The sequence below is a fragment of the Eublepharis macularius genome, chromosome 14 (assembly GCF_028583425.1).
Source record: "Eublepharis macularius isolate TG4126 chromosome 14, MPM_Emac_v1.0, whole genome shotgun sequence".
Lineage (NCBI taxonomy): Eukaryota > Metazoa > Chordata > Lepidosauria > Squamata > Eublepharidae > Eublepharis > Eublepharis macularius.
Genome location: NC_072803.1, coordinates 44,808,493 through 44,825,851, shown reverse-complemented (window position 1 = coordinate 44,825,851; position 17,359 = coordinate 44,808,493). Strand labels below are relative to the sequence as shown.

At 42.9% G+C, this 17,359-nt stretch overlaps 1 protein-coding gene across 4 annotated transcripts in view; it reads right to left on the bottom strand.

The window, feature by feature from the left end:
- Nucleotides 1-9,113: 9,113 nt before the first annotated feature.
- The window catches only part of NSMF (NMDA receptor synaptonuclear signaling and neuronal migration factor), a 50,461-nt gene continuing 42,215 nt past the window's right edge, over nt 9,114-17,359 (bottom strand). For all 4 annotated transcript variants that reach the window (XM_054998324.1, XM_054998325.1, XM_054998327.1 and 1 more), the window contains one exon: nt 9,114-15,673. In XM_054998324.1, coding sequence (XP_054854299.1) covers nt 15,576-15,673 — 98 coding nt within the window. In that variant the 3' untranslated portion in view covers nt 9,114-15,575. The remainder of the gene's footprint in view (nt 15,674-17,359) is intronic.

Here is a 17,359-nt window from a genome sequence, read left to right as displayed (position 1 = left end):
TAACCTAATACTGTTGATGATGCTGTTTCCCTCCTCCTATTTCTTTCTCCTGCTGTCAAATTGATTGGTGCCAGGATGATGAGCGCAGCAGTAAGAGATTGCCTGCCATTGATGGGCAACCCCATCTATAGCTGATGAGTGCATAGGAATCCTTGAGCCAAACATGACTGGGCAGAAGAAAGGATGGAATGGCAGGAGACAATATTAACTGGGTTAACCCATGAGCTCCCTCTCAATCAGAGGGAGCTGATTGAGAGCTATATATACAGGGATGCTGAAAATTTTGCAGAGAACATGTTTGATACATGAACTGATCATATGTGACACCCACAATCCCTCATGGAACTCTTTGCCTGTCCAAGGCTGTGCACTACTAGACTAGCTGCTTGATTTTCTTGCGCCTTGCAGGATGTTTGTGTGTGCACCTCTGCAGCAGGTCAAACTGATTCTAGAGTTGCAGATGGCAATTACATGGAATCTGTGTGAGGGTGAAAAACTATACCTCCTATAAGGCTGTGCAAAAATGCACATGCATTAAATAACATTGATAACACAGAATGAAATGAACACTAAACAAAAAACCTTTGTAAAGAATTTTTTTTTTATTTTTAAAATTGGCTAACATTTCTTCACTCTGTTTAAACTGTGTTCTTTGGCATGCACTAACATGGCTTGCGGGAAGAGTGGAAATTAGAACATCCTGGGCTGTGTGAGCACATTCAGGCATAAAACACTGCCAAAAGTACAGCATTGTACTGTCTGAAGTTGTGAAAAAGTAAACCAAACAGGCTCAAAGTGTTTGCTGACAGCTGAACTGCTCAATGAAAAATAATCTCCCTATTCTCAACTGGTGAACAGAACGTGAGTCGAACCTGTGTGTGTTCATGCACCTCCAATTACTCATAATTTCCAAAAACCAAATGTGCCTCCAATTTTAATTGAGGGTAAAAACTGTACTTCGGTTATGAAAAATTTAGGAAAGAAACTGTTGTACAAAATGTATATTGGTAGGCTAAATAGGAAGGAGGTTTGTTAGCATCCAAGGAGATGCAAAAGCATTTCTCACACCCTATAACCCTGACCTGGATAGCCCAGGAGAGCCTGATCTCAGAAGCTAAGCAGGGTCGGCCTTGGTTAATAATTGGACAGGAGACCTCCAGTGAAGACCAAGATTGCAGATGCAGGCAATGGCAAACCACCTCTGTTAGTCTCTTACTATGAAAACCTCACCTAGGGTCATCATATGACTTGAGGGGAGGATTTCAATCATAACCAGACTAGCAGCATGAATAGCCAACTAGCCTGAATCACATCAAAGCTTGGAAGCTAAGCAGGGTTTAATCCTTGGATGGGAAGACTGGGGTTGGTGTGGAGAGGAAAGCGATGGCAAACCACCTCTGCCCGTCTTTTGCCTTGAAAACCCATGGTCCTGAGGTTGCCGTAAGTTGGTTGCAACTTGACTGATGTGACAACTCCATGAAAATTCATTCCATGCTCCATGGCCATGAAAGGCCCTGTAACACTCAAGAAAATGCTTACACACTACAGAGATTCATAGGTATCATGAACCAGCCAGGTGTGTTTACACAAAAAGAATTCTGGATCCAGTGTATTCGACAGACAGGTAAGACAGAACGCAAATATCACGCACCAGGACCTTTTCTGTAAAGAGATCAGAACATGAGAACAAGATTTCAATGCTAAGCCTGCCAAGTGCATTTGGGATTCTTTTAAAAACTTGACAGGGACCTTGGCACCCAGTAATTCTATCACTCCACTGAATTTACATAAAGGAACTGAAAGATATGTGATGGGGGTGGAGAAGAGAAATATGCACAAATACTTCCTATTCATTTCACACATCCCCCCCTTTGTTGGCTTCCTCTTCACGCTTTCACCCTCAAAAAGATATCTATTTTGTCTGTTTGTTTTTAGAATGCAATGCCGTATTATAAAGGATCGTTCACACGCATGCCTTACCACAGAGCAATAGGGAAGTGTCCACTGACCTTTATTTACTCAAGTGCAGGGCAATTTATTCTTTGAGATGCACAGGAGGTGACTCAGGCAGATACTCTAGGCTGATTCTTCCATTCCAATATGCTGCCAGGCAGAGCTAGATTCGAGGGACAAGCTGGCAAGGTTCACTGCCTAGCAGAGAGCACACAGCTGAGGATAGTTGGCTCCTCTGCTCCCACTAGAAAATAGAAGAGTGTAACAGGGGCTTCTGGGATGATTTCTCATTTCCTGATAGAAGGGATGACAAAGGGGAGGAGGCAAGAGAGCAGTGTTCTTCTGCCTCCCCTTAGCATCCTTCCCTCTGGGAAATGGGAAATCACCTCAGCGGTTTTCGCAGCATCATAGAGACCTCTAGGGGGATCTTCCAGTTCTTAATTGGAGATATAATAGAAGGTGTAGAGGAGCTGCTCTCTGGTTCCCCAGTACAGCCTTACTGTTCCTAGAGAAATTATCAAGATGTTTAGTTGTGTGTTTGTGCAAGGACAATATTTGATACATAGCAATGCACTATTTGGGGGAGAGGTGCCCTGGAGGACATCTAGCTGGCTCTGCCTCTGGCTATGGACACCTGGACATAAGACTTGACATGTCTTTTGTCCAACTAGAAGATGGTGTGCAAAAATTAATGTGTGCACCTTTAACATCTCTGAAAGCTCCCACTGGGAAAGGATAGGACAACTGCCAAGTACTTTCTAAAAACTCTCCAGAAATGTTGCCTATTTAAGCCAGATTTGCTGAGGTCGTGAGTGATATAGCTGGAATCCATAGTCCAATCCAATATTGATCACTCCTACAATGGCAAGATTGAATATTAAAACTGCCCATTGTGCCATTTGCTATGCTCAGCAGGAAACTTCAGCAGGAAATGGGAGGGGAGATCTCAAAAGGTCAAGAGCAGGAGAATCCTCTTCACACCAACCATACCCGCAGAAAGCACGTATGCAAGATTCTCAAATGGGTCATTATTTTACAGAGCAAAGGACATGACTTTCTGCTGGAGATTTGCCAGAGCCAAAAGCCAAATCTATTAGGAGCTCCCCTGTCACCTAAGGTCCAGACTAAAGGATTTTAGTCGCCCTATCCTAGCAAAGTAAAATATTAAACAATTACACAATAAGTGCTTGTGCACAACTTAGACATTCTTGTAAATGTTTAAACATTAAAAATGCTTGAGAGGAGTGAGTGGGCACACCTCCTTGCATTGATGCAAATGTGCAGAGGGAGCAGGCTGAGTGGACAGCTGCCCATGTCCTTGGTGCTCCTGTGCCAGCAGGCAATTTCTCTGCCTCTAGAGAACTTACCTGTCCAGCAGGAATGACAGTCCTGGCCTGAAGGAAGGAAGGAAAGTTAATTTTCCTTGTTCATTTTGCGGTGTAGGGCAGCCTTTTGTCTGCCTCACGTACACATCCTTGAAGATGGAAGCGGTTTTTGCCTGGGGACAGGTTTGTTCGGGTTTCCCTGTTCTGCTGCCGATAGAGTACAGTAGCTACAGAGCAGTCTCCCTTTTCCAGTTACCTATCAGGAGCCATCCCCTCACCACCAGCCCACTATGGCCTTTTCATTAAAAAAAATATTGGTGTACAAATAATGTTGAGAAATTTGTATAATTCAGTGTGGGGGAAAAGAAAATGGCTTGAAAATACAGCTACGTGTTCAGTTTGCACAAGATAAAAGGTCATTTGGGGTTGAAACAGCAGAGCTGAGCAATTCCAGCCCACCACAAGTTTTTACGCTCCCTGCTGAGATGCATCTCCTTTGAGCTATGAGTGTTGACATTTATTATTTTGCAGATTGCTGCTGTATTTGTAACAATGCCTGAATTTTAAGAAAAGGTGCATCAATGCTTAAATAAATAACCCTCACAGACATGGAAGGCAGGCCAATTCAAGTACCCCTATTGTTACCGGAATTGGTCTCCTTGTGAGTAAGAGAATTTGTGGGGGAATTAGCAAGCAAGCAAGACAGCTATGCGAAAGGCTGGTAACTATGGGTTCTTGTGTCTATGAGGATCCCTTCTTCTAGAGAGCCCTTTCAATAAGCAGGCACATATTCAATCAAAAAGGGGTTTTTATTTAAAATATTACAGATCAATTGCACGCATAACATACAGCACACACACAGAGCTAACTAGAAAAAACAGTGAGGAAAGCTGGAGAGAGTTGCAGAATTGGTTTTATAGTTACCAGATCCAGAAGATTGAGGGTGTCCAAGGGAGAGCAGCTTCAGTGACCAGTACTTCATGGCAAGAGGAAGAAGGGCTCAGACATGCCATGTGAGGGCGTGTGGAAGGTCCAGAACACATACACACTGAGCACATGGCAGGACAGTCATATATACTGTGAAACATGCTCTGAGGCAGGACTGAGAGTCTCTACCCTAAAACAATGCCTTAATGGTTCTTCCCAGGGTGGGACAAAGGACTAGGAAACTGTCTCCAGGGTGGGACAATGAGCTAGGAAGGTTCGATTAGGTCCTCCTGGGAGGCACTATAGGTGTAAAAAGATTATCTATGACCCATGATGGCTGGATGGGCAAGGCTATATAATAGGAGAGTGGGTAAAGGGTAGAATTGGCAGGGTGTGTGAATGGATTCATTCAAGTACTTCTGGAGACCTCCATTGTTCTATGGTTATGCACAAACTGGGGTATGATGCTAAGTTAGCCTTACTTCACTTCTCACATTCTAGTATTTTTCCATCTCCTGCCTAGGCAGGCAGCTTGTCTGTGTTTTAGGCTGAATCCACACTTCCTTTTTGTTTCTGCGCCTTTTTCGCAACTGCGGCGCTATTCAAGCAGATACTCACACGCTTTCTCATTCCGCGTGTTCCCCGCCATCACCGCGCCACAATTGCACCTCCTTTCCGTACCATGTGATAATGGTGGAAATCTGTTTTTGCCCAGCGCATTTGCACAATAAAGAAAGGTCGGTATACCGCAAAACCTACTTTGTGAGCAACAGGGTTTCCGGTTGTTTTAATGTGACAAATTATTTTCAAATTTGCCTGCCATAACAACCAGCCAATTGTTAGAAAGTGGTCTGAGATGAGCAAAAAATGGGCCAATCAAAGTTGAGGAGGAGGGGACCTTGCCATTTCTTAAAAGTCGGAATATCGGTATAGCACAAAAGTAACTTTTTTAAAAAAAAAAAAGGCAAGTGACGTGCGCCGTCAATGCTGACGACAGAGGAGGGAACCGCCCACTATAACACTTTACTCAGTGGCGTGTAGAGAACTGATTGCGCCACGAAGACGCACTGGGAGGGTGAATGTGATGATGCACAGCATGGTAGCGGAATGAACCCAACTGCCATGACTGCACAAGATAAGCAGATGGTGAGTGCGTGTGGATTTGGCCTTAAACACGAGCAGAGGGGCTTATGATATTGCCATATTCATAAGCTTTAATATTGTGAGGGCAAGTATGACCACTTACACTATACTGTAGGAAAAGAGGAAATATCCTTCTTCTGAGATCCTATTCCGAGTGTCTTTGCCTTCAGAAATGAAGTAATGGACCATGAAAAACAGGTCCTTTTCTGTGGTGACAGCTTTGGGATGCCCTCCCCATAAACCTCCAACTGACAGCAAACTCATCAACTCTCCATTGCCAGATTAAATCATTTATTCAAGCAGGTATTTTTAGAGCCCTTCTTAAATTATGCTCATTCTCTTTTATACTGGATTCCACTAGTTGTATTCAGATGTCACAAGAAAAGGATTGTTGATCCTGAGCAACTTGTTTCTCCCTCCAATCTCCCTCCTCTTGTGAAGTTTGAACACTTTCCATTTTGAATAAACTACCAATTTGTTACGATATAGACTTCATTTAAATCCCCTTTTGTATTCTTGATTTGTGAGAAACGAACTCCAATTTGCTGAGGTGTCTGCATTCAGATGTCATGGTGAATACAAGCTTGATCAACCATGGAAGTGTTACAAACACAGTCCATGTGCTAGAGATGGACGGTGCTTGGAGGATTTAGGGGAACATATGAGCACAGCAGATACACCATTTGTGCAGGATGTTGCGAGAACTCTAAGTTTGTGGATGCCATTTTAAGTCAATTTTATGCCGTTTAAAGTCAATTGTTTTACACTGTTTCCTACTTTTTTACACCTTTTGCCATTCCATGTTTTTACACCATATGCTTGTTATTGTACTGTTTTGTGCTGTTTGTGCTTTTATTGGTTTGGACTTCTATTGATTTTAAAGTTTAAATTGTATGAGAAATAAAATGTTAATGTCCCTGATCAACATTTAAAATGTGTGGTTATTACTTTAAGAAACATGTAATCTGTAAGGGCGGTACAACTGCAGGAATTCCTGAATGATGCTCTAGTCCTGGACCCATTCCAGTCTGGCTTCCGTCCTGGCCATGGGACGGAGACAGCCTTGGTTGCCCTCACAGACGACCTTCGCAGGCATCTGGATCGAGGCGGGTCAGCGCTGCTTGTGTTACTTGATCTCACAGCAGCGTTTGACACGGTTGACTATGATTTGTTGGCCAGCCGCCTTGCCGACGTGGGGATTAGGGGGACAGTCTTACAGTGGCTGGTCTCCTTTCTCCAGGGTCGGGGACAGAGGGTGGCGCTCGGGGGAGATCTATCAGCCCGTCACCCTTTGGTGTGCGGGGTTCCCCAAGGGGCGATACTCTCCCCAATGTTATTTAACATCTATATGCGCCCCCTCGCCCAGTTGGTGCGGAGGTTTGGGCTGGGTTGTCATCAATATGCGGATGACACCCAACTTTTTCTGTTGATGGACGGCCGGCCAGACACGGCCCCAGACAATCTGGCCAGAGCTTTGGAGGCTGTGACGGCCTGGTTGAAACAGAGCAGGCTGAAATTGAACCCAGTGAAGACGGAGGTCCTGCAGCTGGGACGGGGGCTGCCAGATGTTGGGATCCAGCTCCCTGCCCTGGATGGGACACCACTGGCAACTTTGCCAGTGGTAAAGAGTCTGGGTGTGTTCCTGGATGCCTCCCTATTGATGGAGGCCCAGGTCACGGCGGTTGCCAAGTCTGCATTTTTCCATCTTCGTCAGATCAGGCAACTTGCCCCCTACCTGACGCCCCAGGACCTGGCTACAGTGATCCATGCAACGGTCACCTCCAGGCTAGATTACTGTAACTCACTCTACGCTGGGCTACCCCTGGGCCTGATCCGGAAACTACAACTGGTCCAGAATGCGGCGGCACGGGTCCTGACTGGTATACCTTACCAGTCACACATCACACCTGTCCTGCGCCAGCTGCACTGGCTTCCAGTTGAATTCCGAATCAGGTTCAAAGTGTTGGTTCTTACCTTTAAAGCCCTGAGTGGGTTGGGACCGGCATATCTTCGGGACCGCCTCTCCCTGTACGTTCCCCGGAGATCGCTCCGATCAGCGAATAAATATTTACTTGTGGTCCCTGGCCCTAAGGAAGCCCGCCTCGCTTCAACCAGGGCCAGGGCTTTTTCAGTCCTGGCCCCAGCCTGGTGGAATGCTCTGTCAATGGAAACCCGGGCCCAGCGGGACATATTATCGTTCCGCCGGGCCTGTAAGACAGAGCTGTTCCGCCAGGCGTTTGGTGATTGAAGGGGGCGGTGCCATGTCGGCCTCCCACCTTTGGGGTGGGGAAGGTTCTCCCCACCACTGCACCTTGTTAATTTGTTTTATTATTTGTATATTGATTTTAGTTTTTGTTTTTATCAATTTTAACTGTTCACTGCCCAGAGCCCCTGGGATGGGCGGTATATAAATTGAATAAATAAATAAAAATAAATAAATCTCAAAATTTTCAGTTTTATAAAGACTATGGTTTTTGAGCACATTAGTGAAATTCCTTCACAGATGCAGAATTTCCCTTGAAATATTTGGATTAAGTTAATCATTCTAGAAACTTTTAAACTGATTACAAAGAGTAAGAAAGGATTTTATCATATCACCATCTTTTTACAATCCTGAAATGCTAAATTTGGTCATATCTTAAGCTAAATCCTTTCAAAAAAGCAGTTTGTTGGCTTTAATATTATCTGTGTTTCTATTCGGCAATGGCCTTGGACAATGTAGAGGGGTGTCCATATAACATATTAATTATTAACTAATAACCACTGCTCAGAGGAGTAGTCATTTGGGCAAGCAGGGACTAGGGAAAGGTAAAATATTTAATTTGCAGATGAAGGAGCACCAAATTATGATAATTAGTTGGCAAATAAGTTGACTTGTCTTTATAAACCAATGTTTAGACAACCTTCTGATAGTTAAGGTGCATTTTTATTGACACAACTTTCACTTCATGGAGGTACCTTGGAACAGTCCAGCTTTGCTTCTTCTTGCTTTACAAAACCTTTTATCAGAGCCTAACAGGAAAACTGCAATTTTCTATTCTTGGCCTAATGAGGTACTCCACCCAGAAGTTTCAAGAAACCATTCCTGTAAAACTTTTTATTTCCCCGCAAATCCAGCTCTGTTATAATTGTCTCATTATATATAAACTCAGTTTCCTGGTGCATTGTGAGGTGATGCTACTGAGAAAATGTCACGCTTGTATGGAGGGCATTTTGATAAGGACCCAAAAAATGTTCATGGGGGCAGACAGGAATACCCCATTTCACTGGAAAAGTGCCTTGCGTGTGGAAAATTTTGTCTGGATCCAACCCATTGCCTGTGATATGTCCTTAACCACTGGCTAAGCAGGTGGAGTATTGTAGAATGTTTATGAACATTTGTGGAATGTTCATGAACATTCCAACTGTTCAGGAATTTAAAAGAAAAAAAACTGACAGTACACAAATCTAGGAACTGATAGTGAAATAGGCTGTAGCAGAGAGACAACACTGCCTTGTTAGAACCCTCATAATTCAACAGACTGTGCGTTTTTAGGACTGGCTCATGTATGGGGTGAGTATTGTGCAAAGAGGTGCACCAGAATCACAAACACAAAGTTGTTACTCTTCCCACAAAACGTATTTCAATGAAATAACCCAAGGATCCGTTTTTTTTCTACCAACATATAATCCCTTTAGAATGGGGACAAGGTATGGGACTGATGAACAAGAGAAAAGGTGTATGACTGCAGAAAAGAAGAACAGGAATCAATTCTCTGTCATCCTCAAGGTTTCTTTTTATTAAATCACTTCTTAAAACCTAGAAACGTCCATTTGTTTGGAAAATGATCTTCGAATACAGAGAAACAAGAGATGATAGACCCAGCTTGAAATGGCAGACAAAAAGACCTCTTTCTGGGAAAGGAGCCAGTAAGTTCGGTCTTTGACATGACTTCAGGTCGCTTGGAAGGAGAGACTTGGGGATGCAGAACTGCTTTGCTGGGTCATTGGCCAGAATTCTCTTTACAGCCAAGGCCAGATAGATGCCTCCGAGGACCACAACCCGCAGAACATGAAAACAAAGCAAGATCTTGGAGTCACCGAGCAAGGCAATTCATATGTCCACGAAATAATCACCTAATCTTCTGAGGCCCGTGGTCACTATCTAAAGAAGGGGGAGTATGTACAGCCAGAATTTCACAGTTGTCAGCAGTTCCCAACTGCGGATGAGACAAGCCATCACGTAGCTCGAGAAGAGGCTTTCCTCTTCTACAGTGGAAACTGCTGTGTTGAAAGGAGCAAGCAAATCTTCAACTGCACGCACTGCTTGTTCCTGCTAGTGTATGCCCCTTCTTTGGATCATAGCCTGTGTCCTTCACCAAAAGGACAGTCGGAAGCTAAAAGGCTGCCTGGGATCCAAACTGCAAAAAGGGCTTCAGGATCAAGGACCCCATCCATGACTTAACAAAACTCATGGCACTACTGCAAATTCTGACGCAAATAATCTGGAGTTCATGTCCCCCCTTTCTGTAGGACTGCCTCAAGGATGTTTCTTCTAAAAGCATCCAAGACAGGATGCCATTATCCAAGCCTCAGTTATCAAACAAAATTAACCCACTCAGTGACACACAGTCCTTCCTTCACAGTATCAACAAATCATCAGTTACCACCACCTCTCTGGGTTAATCTCACCCATTAAGTAGGCAAACACATTGGATGCTTCTAGTCCATTTAATTAAATAAGCTTGTTGGCGTTTATGTCAAAGTTTATGGAAACATACGAACTTCTTTGCATCCCAGGTCTCCACTTTACTCTATAGCCCTTTGGGGGGAACTTTATGGTTGCTTAGACCTGCATGATCATCTCCCCCCCCCCCCCGCCCCTGGTTACACCAAAAACATCTGTAACTATACCCTAAGGCTTCATCATCCATGCATCCATAACACTATGATTTGGGCCAAATGTATCCTTTCTATTAGCCCTAAATTTAGGACTCTAATTGCATTGGAACCTGTATGATCAACAATGAGAAAAGGCTGTAACCCTCTTGGGGATAAAGATGGTTATGCACAAAGAAACCCTTCACAGCTGGATTTGCATGGAAGGAAGAAAGATCAAAATGGGGCCACTGTCCTAGGAGACCCCAATGTGTTATTGCTTTATATTCCCCGGAAGGAATGGGTTAGCCCCAATGCAACACCAGTACAAGAGCACTTTCCACTGATATTTAGCTTAGTAAGGGTACAATTCTGCACCCTGGTCAGAAACAAACAATAGCAGCTTGCAGTCATAAAAAGCTTTGGAGAAGGCATAAAGCATTATCTTTTAATCTAATCATTGTGCTCCAAACCTCATTAAAAACACACACAAGTTTTCAGTAGAATCCAGAAACTCACAGTTTCAATCTTCAGAAGTAACTTCATTATGTGGAGTGCATGACTGAACCTATATACTAGATTTTAGTAAACTGACATCCATCCCTCACTAGCAGCCAGAAACCTAAAACACAAACCAGTATTATACTAGAGATTATTAATAAATGGACAGGCCTTTTGTTATTCCTGAGGCTACCTGGACTGGAGATTTAGATTTAGACTCCTACTTCACTAGGGCACTAAGAAGAGCATGGTCTGTTGTGTAGAGTTGGAGCTGGTGTTAAAAAAGGGCCACAGCTCTCTGGTAGAGCATACATAGTTTGGATGTAGAACATCCCGGGTTCAACCTCCAGGATACCTGGTTATCTCAGGTAGAAAGACCAGGGAAGATTTCTCTGCTCCAGACCATGCAGAGCTGATGGCACTCAGAACAGATCACACTGAGCTAAATGGGCCACCTCTCCACCTCTTATGTAAGTCAGTTCCTTAGGTCTAAAAGATGCTTATAATTTTTTTCAGAGTTGTTCTGATCTTTTTTCCACAAGCTGCACAAGGATATCACTGTATTGCATTCAACACAGTTCTGTAAAGTCAGGTTTTTCTCCTACACTTTGCCAGAAGAATATCCAAGCAAGCCCGATTGCTCAAGTATGACCACCATTGGCACAAATGCACGAAAGCCAGCCTGCGAGAATGGTGGAAGGCATTTGCATCAGCCTCAGAGCACCAATAATGTTGAAGCTCTCCAAAGACATATTATTACAGTGCTTAAAGCCACAGGACTACGGCAGTTGTACCGGGTTCACATCATAGGGGACTGAAATGACAGCATCTCAGGAAGACACAACATAACCTATCTAGGAAGCACCTCCTATGAGCCCTATGATCTACAGGGGAGGCCCTGCACTTTCTTCTCGTATCATGGGAAGCATTGTCAGCAGGGGACAGGACAAGGTTTACTTCTGTAGCATTCTCCCTGCTAAGCTCCAGAGAGGTGAGAAATATTTATGAGATTCCTAGGAGAGGTTCTGGCTTGCTGTTTTGCATCTTAAAATCTGATTTTAAGCAGGGAAGCTGTTACAATGCTCCTAAGTTGGGCAAGATCTTAGGAGAAATTTTGACTCGCCTGTATGTATCTTAATGTGCTATTAAGCTACTGGTCTTTATTTTTTTTAAAAAAAATTACTGGCAAGGGATGCTCTAATGTTCTTAGCCTAGTGCTCCATGAGAGTCCTTTTGAATTCATTCTGCATCAAAGTAGCATAGGTTTCTTTTCCCCAATCCACAAGGAGTCCAGTAGGACAGAGTAGAGCTAGCTTTCACGCTGTCCATAATTATCACCTTGACTGCAGAAAGACGTAGAAAGACGTCAAAATTGGATAACTGAGAGGCATCACCTCCTCCTCAATTCACTGAGGAGGTAGACCTTGGGAGCATACTCAGGGCCTGGCAGAAAGGAACTGCATGTAGGAGGACAACACAGAAGATTAGGTCCCTCCTAAAAATTCAGGACTCCAACAGCTAATAATGAGGTAAGCTTCTTTCCCCCACTTAAGAGCCAAGAGGGCTTCAGGTTCCCAAGAGGAGTACCTTAAGGGCTTTAAGCTATACCCTTTGAGGCCACCTCCTAGGCAGAGAAAACCAGAAAGAAGGAGAAGTAGCGTAATTGCCCACAGAGGGTAAGACAAGGACCAATGGCTTTAAAATTACTGGGAGGTAGATCTGGTTTAAAACATGGAGGAACTATTTTCTGACTCGAAGCACAGCAGTTCATGAATAAAACAAGGTGCCCAGGGAGGTTCTGGACTTTCCCCTGCCTTGTAAGTTTTGAGAAAATGCTGGTTGTGACTGAAGCCCTTCCAATTATATGATTCTACAATGCAGACAAAGGGCAGCATCTAAGGGCCACATCTAAGAGCTTCTTTGAGTCATTTGAACACCCCTCCCACCACTCAATACCACTACTTTAAATGTAACCTTTTCCTACACAGACAGAATCTAAGAAAATAGAGAGTAAAATATATAACTGGTATTGTCCTAAGATGTTGGTAATAGCTGCTAGCAGAGAGGGATTAAAAAAAAACCCACAGAGATTTATGAAAGATGGGTCTATCTGTTGCTATTAGCCACGATGACCAAGAATAGGACCTCCATGTCCAGGGGCAGTTTATAACAAATGTCAAGCAACTGGGAATGAGTCTGCCTATCAAACCCTCTCTGCAAGCTTCCCTGCTGGAATAACTGGGCAGCCACTGACTGCGCTCCGGCTAATAGACCTCCAATCTCACCATTCATTCGAAGCATGGCACAAGTGCTTATTCTGCCACAAGTACATAGTGGTTGAGTGATCCCTGGCAACATACACACACACACACATACTGTACTGCAAATATGATTGTGTTTATGCTTTCATGTACATGGAAATTACCTTGATATATGGAAAACATCATGTATCAAAATGCCCTCGAAACGTACAAAAGCTCTACCATGACACTTCTTTGAAGCAGTCTTGTGTTACAGCAGAGCATATCTGGCATCCCCCCAGGTGCAGCTGATTGGAGACCAAACCACTTACATTATTTATAAAAAAATCTTCTGTACAATTCTTTGCTCAACTGAGCCTGCAAATAAACATTGGAGCCCTCTGTCTCCCACAACAAACAGCAACTACAAAAGCACTCCATAGGGAAGTATTAGCATTACAAAATAAACTGCCAAGAGAATTACGATCTTATATTATTATTTTGAATGACTTCCCATTACCTCTTGATGAAATGGATTTTAAGGAGTAAAAGTTTTTAAAATGGTCCTTGTTCAGGTTTTCTTGCAAAACTTTTTACCAGCTTGTCAAGAAAATTATACAAACATGCCCAATCCAACATGCTGTTGGATTTAAGGGCTGCTGAGAAAGACACAATGTAAAGAATGGGACACTGGAAGGTTAATTCTGAAACAGGACAGTCAAATAGGTTTAGCAAAAAATAAATAAAGGACTTTAGTTTTTGGAACATATCCTTCAAAATTGAAATTCTGGAACTAAAACATGAAGATGGCAAACTAAAGAGTTAAATTTGTAAATACGACAAAACTTGAATGTCATTGTCATTTTCCGCCTGCTTTCTGATTCAGAAGCTCAGAAAAGTTTTCTAGCGCAAATAGAGACAGACAGTAAAAGGACTGGTGTTCAGCCATCAGTTGTTGGTGGTTTGGCTATCAATGGTACAAATAGCAAGAAAGGATGAAAAGCATCACCACAAGGAAAGGTCCAAGGAAGATTCATAATGTACACTTGTCTTCACGTCACCATTTTCTCAGAAAGCTAAGAATGCAGGGAGACCTCCAAATTAGTCTCCCCAACATTTCACTTTTTGTCAGGAACAAACAGTAAGCCCACCTCAAATAACCATGAAGATGACACCTGCCTTGGAGAGCACAGCCTCCATGGCTATTCATGTCGCTTGAACATGAAGGTGAGTATGAAAGAACCATCCACCTGTCTCAAAATATTTCCTCAAAAGGTACTAAGCAAAGAGCTGGATCATCCGACTACAGTCACACACAGACAACAACCACATACTAGCTTTGTCTGGAACAGAGATAGATTCTATCAAATGATCACTGACAAATTTTCCTTTCTGTGCCAACACAAAAAAAGGTATGGAGGGGAACACACCCCTCTGCACTGCACTTCAGTTTTACACACAAAGAAGACTTCCCCTCCAAAATCAAGCTGCCATGGCTGATGTTCTCAGCTCCACACAACAGCCAAAGAACTAAAAGCTATCTTTCAGATTCCCTTCTCCTCCTCAAAAAGACATCACAATTAAGAGCAGCGAGTGAGTCTGTTAACATGGCTAGTTGGTTGCGATATATATTTTCATGAGAACAGGGCAAGATTCCTCTTGGCTACATCGCTGTATTTCTAAACTAAAAATGTTGGACAAAACTCTAGTTTTGCCAAGCAGCAAATAAGAATGTGGGTTGTTCTTTCAACACAGGAACAATCTCCTTAAGGGAACCTACAGTTAAAGTGTCCTCCCAAGCTAGATTGGAATCCAAATTAAAAGTGCAGACATGCAGGTCTGCAAATTAGCACGTCAAAAACCAATCCTGCTGGTGATTACATATATATTTATATATATATATATATATACACACACACACACACACACACATATATGTCTACAGAAGATATATTACTATTTCAAATATATTTTCAAGCAGACAAAAAATATCTCATCTATTAATTACTGATGTGTGTTTACATCGATAGCTAATTAAATATTCCCTCTATTCATATAAAAATTGCACTTATTTTTCCCTATTAAAATTAGTAAGATTTTTAAAGTCTGGATTTTCTCTGATCAACGCAAAGGTTTTGGACCTTGCAGCTCAAAGCACGCGGGGTTGAGTATGGCGTTCCTTGCCTCCAAAAGAGAGACAGCTGTGCATGAAAAACAGGAGGATGCTGCACACAGATGCTCCCCCTTCATTCAGTAGCACAAAGAAAAAGATTGTCATTTGAGTTCTTGTAGTTAAGAAAACCTGAGCTTTAAGTGTCTTTTGAAAAGGACCTGCAGATGAGTTTGGCCCTTTGTGAACTAAATGAGCTCAGTCCAATCCCGGCCTGTTCCACAGCACTCCCACCAACAGCCATACGTGCTGGTCCGACTCTGCACGCCTGAGGTAGCAGGCCATCCTCTCCAAAGCTCTCGACGTCCCATCAGTGTTCCCGTCTAGCTCTGCGGTGCCACTGCCACCACCAAGGGGCTCCAATGGCCTCCCCTGTACCTTGGAAAAGGTCTCTCAGCACGAAGCTTGGCCATTTGGACTCCGCTGAAATCAGCCGCTCCTGGGTGATTTTGGGTGCCCTCATAAGATGTCATCATAATCCAGCAGTTTGGAGTGCTGGCGGGTCTTCCAAAGGCGGTAAAGGCGGAAATCAAAATAAGTTTCGATCATCTGCTTCCCTAGAAGCAGAACACAGACAAAGGTAAGTCAAGTCTGTGCAGCTAGAAAATGCAAAAACCTGTTTTTCAGAAGGAAAACCCCCCAAAAAACCAGGGATGGCCAATGCAAGACATAGCAGTTAACCATGGTTTTGGAACAAGGGTCAGGCTGCCAGATTGCAGTTCTTATACATGAATTCCCTCCCTGTTCTCCTGCCTCCATTCTCCCCCCGTCCAAACATACTTGTTAAGTGTTGTATCTTACTCTAAGTTGCTAACTCTGATCAGCATACTCTTTTTAGGGATCTGGTAGAACTACCCCAAGCCTCACACAAGGAGGTGGCCTCATCGATACTGCTGACTTTAATTTAACCATCAATGATGCCATCAAGACTATCAGTATCTATTCTCTTGATAATAATGGAATCTCATAGACATTTCTTTGGATGATTTCATACCTGCATTTGCTCAAAAAAAAGGAGGAAGATTATATAATTTTTACAATAACCTGAATCTAGTTTGTCATTAAAAATAAGCATATTCTTTATCTTTGCATCAGAGCAAACTGATGAAACAAGCAAGCATTGGATAAGCAAAAGGCATACTTCACAAGTCAGTTTGATAGTGGATTGCTTGCTCTTTCAGTTTGACACACAAAGCCTTAACATACAGTGAAATCCTAAGTAGAGTTACTGCAGTTTAAGACCATTGATTAAAAAAAGATGTTGCTTCTACATGGAGATTTTGCTCCAATTTGGTATAGAAACTGTCTAACTTTCCTCCGTCCAGGTCTTCCCCTGCTTCGTTCTAATTTTTCTCAAATATAGCTTAACATGATCTCTTCAGAAAGGTCGCAGTCAAGTATGTTTGCATGCCCTGTGGATGGGATGGTGCACATTTCTGGAGCTCCTACCCTCATCTGTGCCATTTCGCTAGACTCAGTCTCCAATCTCTTTTCAGGCTTTTAAAAACAAATATATTGCTATAACATCAAAACTCAGCAGTTAACAATAAAAATACCTTTAAAAGGCCTCTAGTTGCCTGGAGGAGATGTCTCTGAGTCAAGGGAAATCTAGGGAAAATTACCATGTGGACGCTCCATCACCAGTGAGTGCTCCACAGAAAACTGTTTCTGTGCGCAAGAAACATATATGTATATCTAATTTTGTTTCTAACTGAGGAAAATAATAGTATCGATGGTGAGGGTGCATTTAAAGTGAACATCCCACCCTCTTATCTCTCAGAATCAGGAACACTAGGTTAAGAACACTCCTAAACTCCAATACAGAATCCTGGTTGAGCAGAATTCACTTGCATAGGAAAGGATGCAGTGGCAAAATTTAGCAGCCAAATCCCCACATTCTGGTCAACTGTTAGATATGCACTAGGCTCTGAATTATGGATCTGGGCTTCATAAGAAAAGGGGAGAATTTGAAGGAATGTTCTTAGGAGATGTTAAAGGTCCTGAAGAATACAGCTTCCACGGGCAGCGAACAAAGTCATGAGGACTGCAGACTTCCTTCCAAAAATAAAACCAACTTTATAATATTAAAACCCATAGCCGTGCCTTAATTTTTTTCCTAGTAAGGGGAAGTGAACCAAACAGGGACTATTGGGTTTCCAAGTAAGTTATTCAAACCAATTTGCACTTTAAAAGGTGCTTAAAGTAGGTGAACTGATTATCACTACTGGGAGCAGGATGTGTAT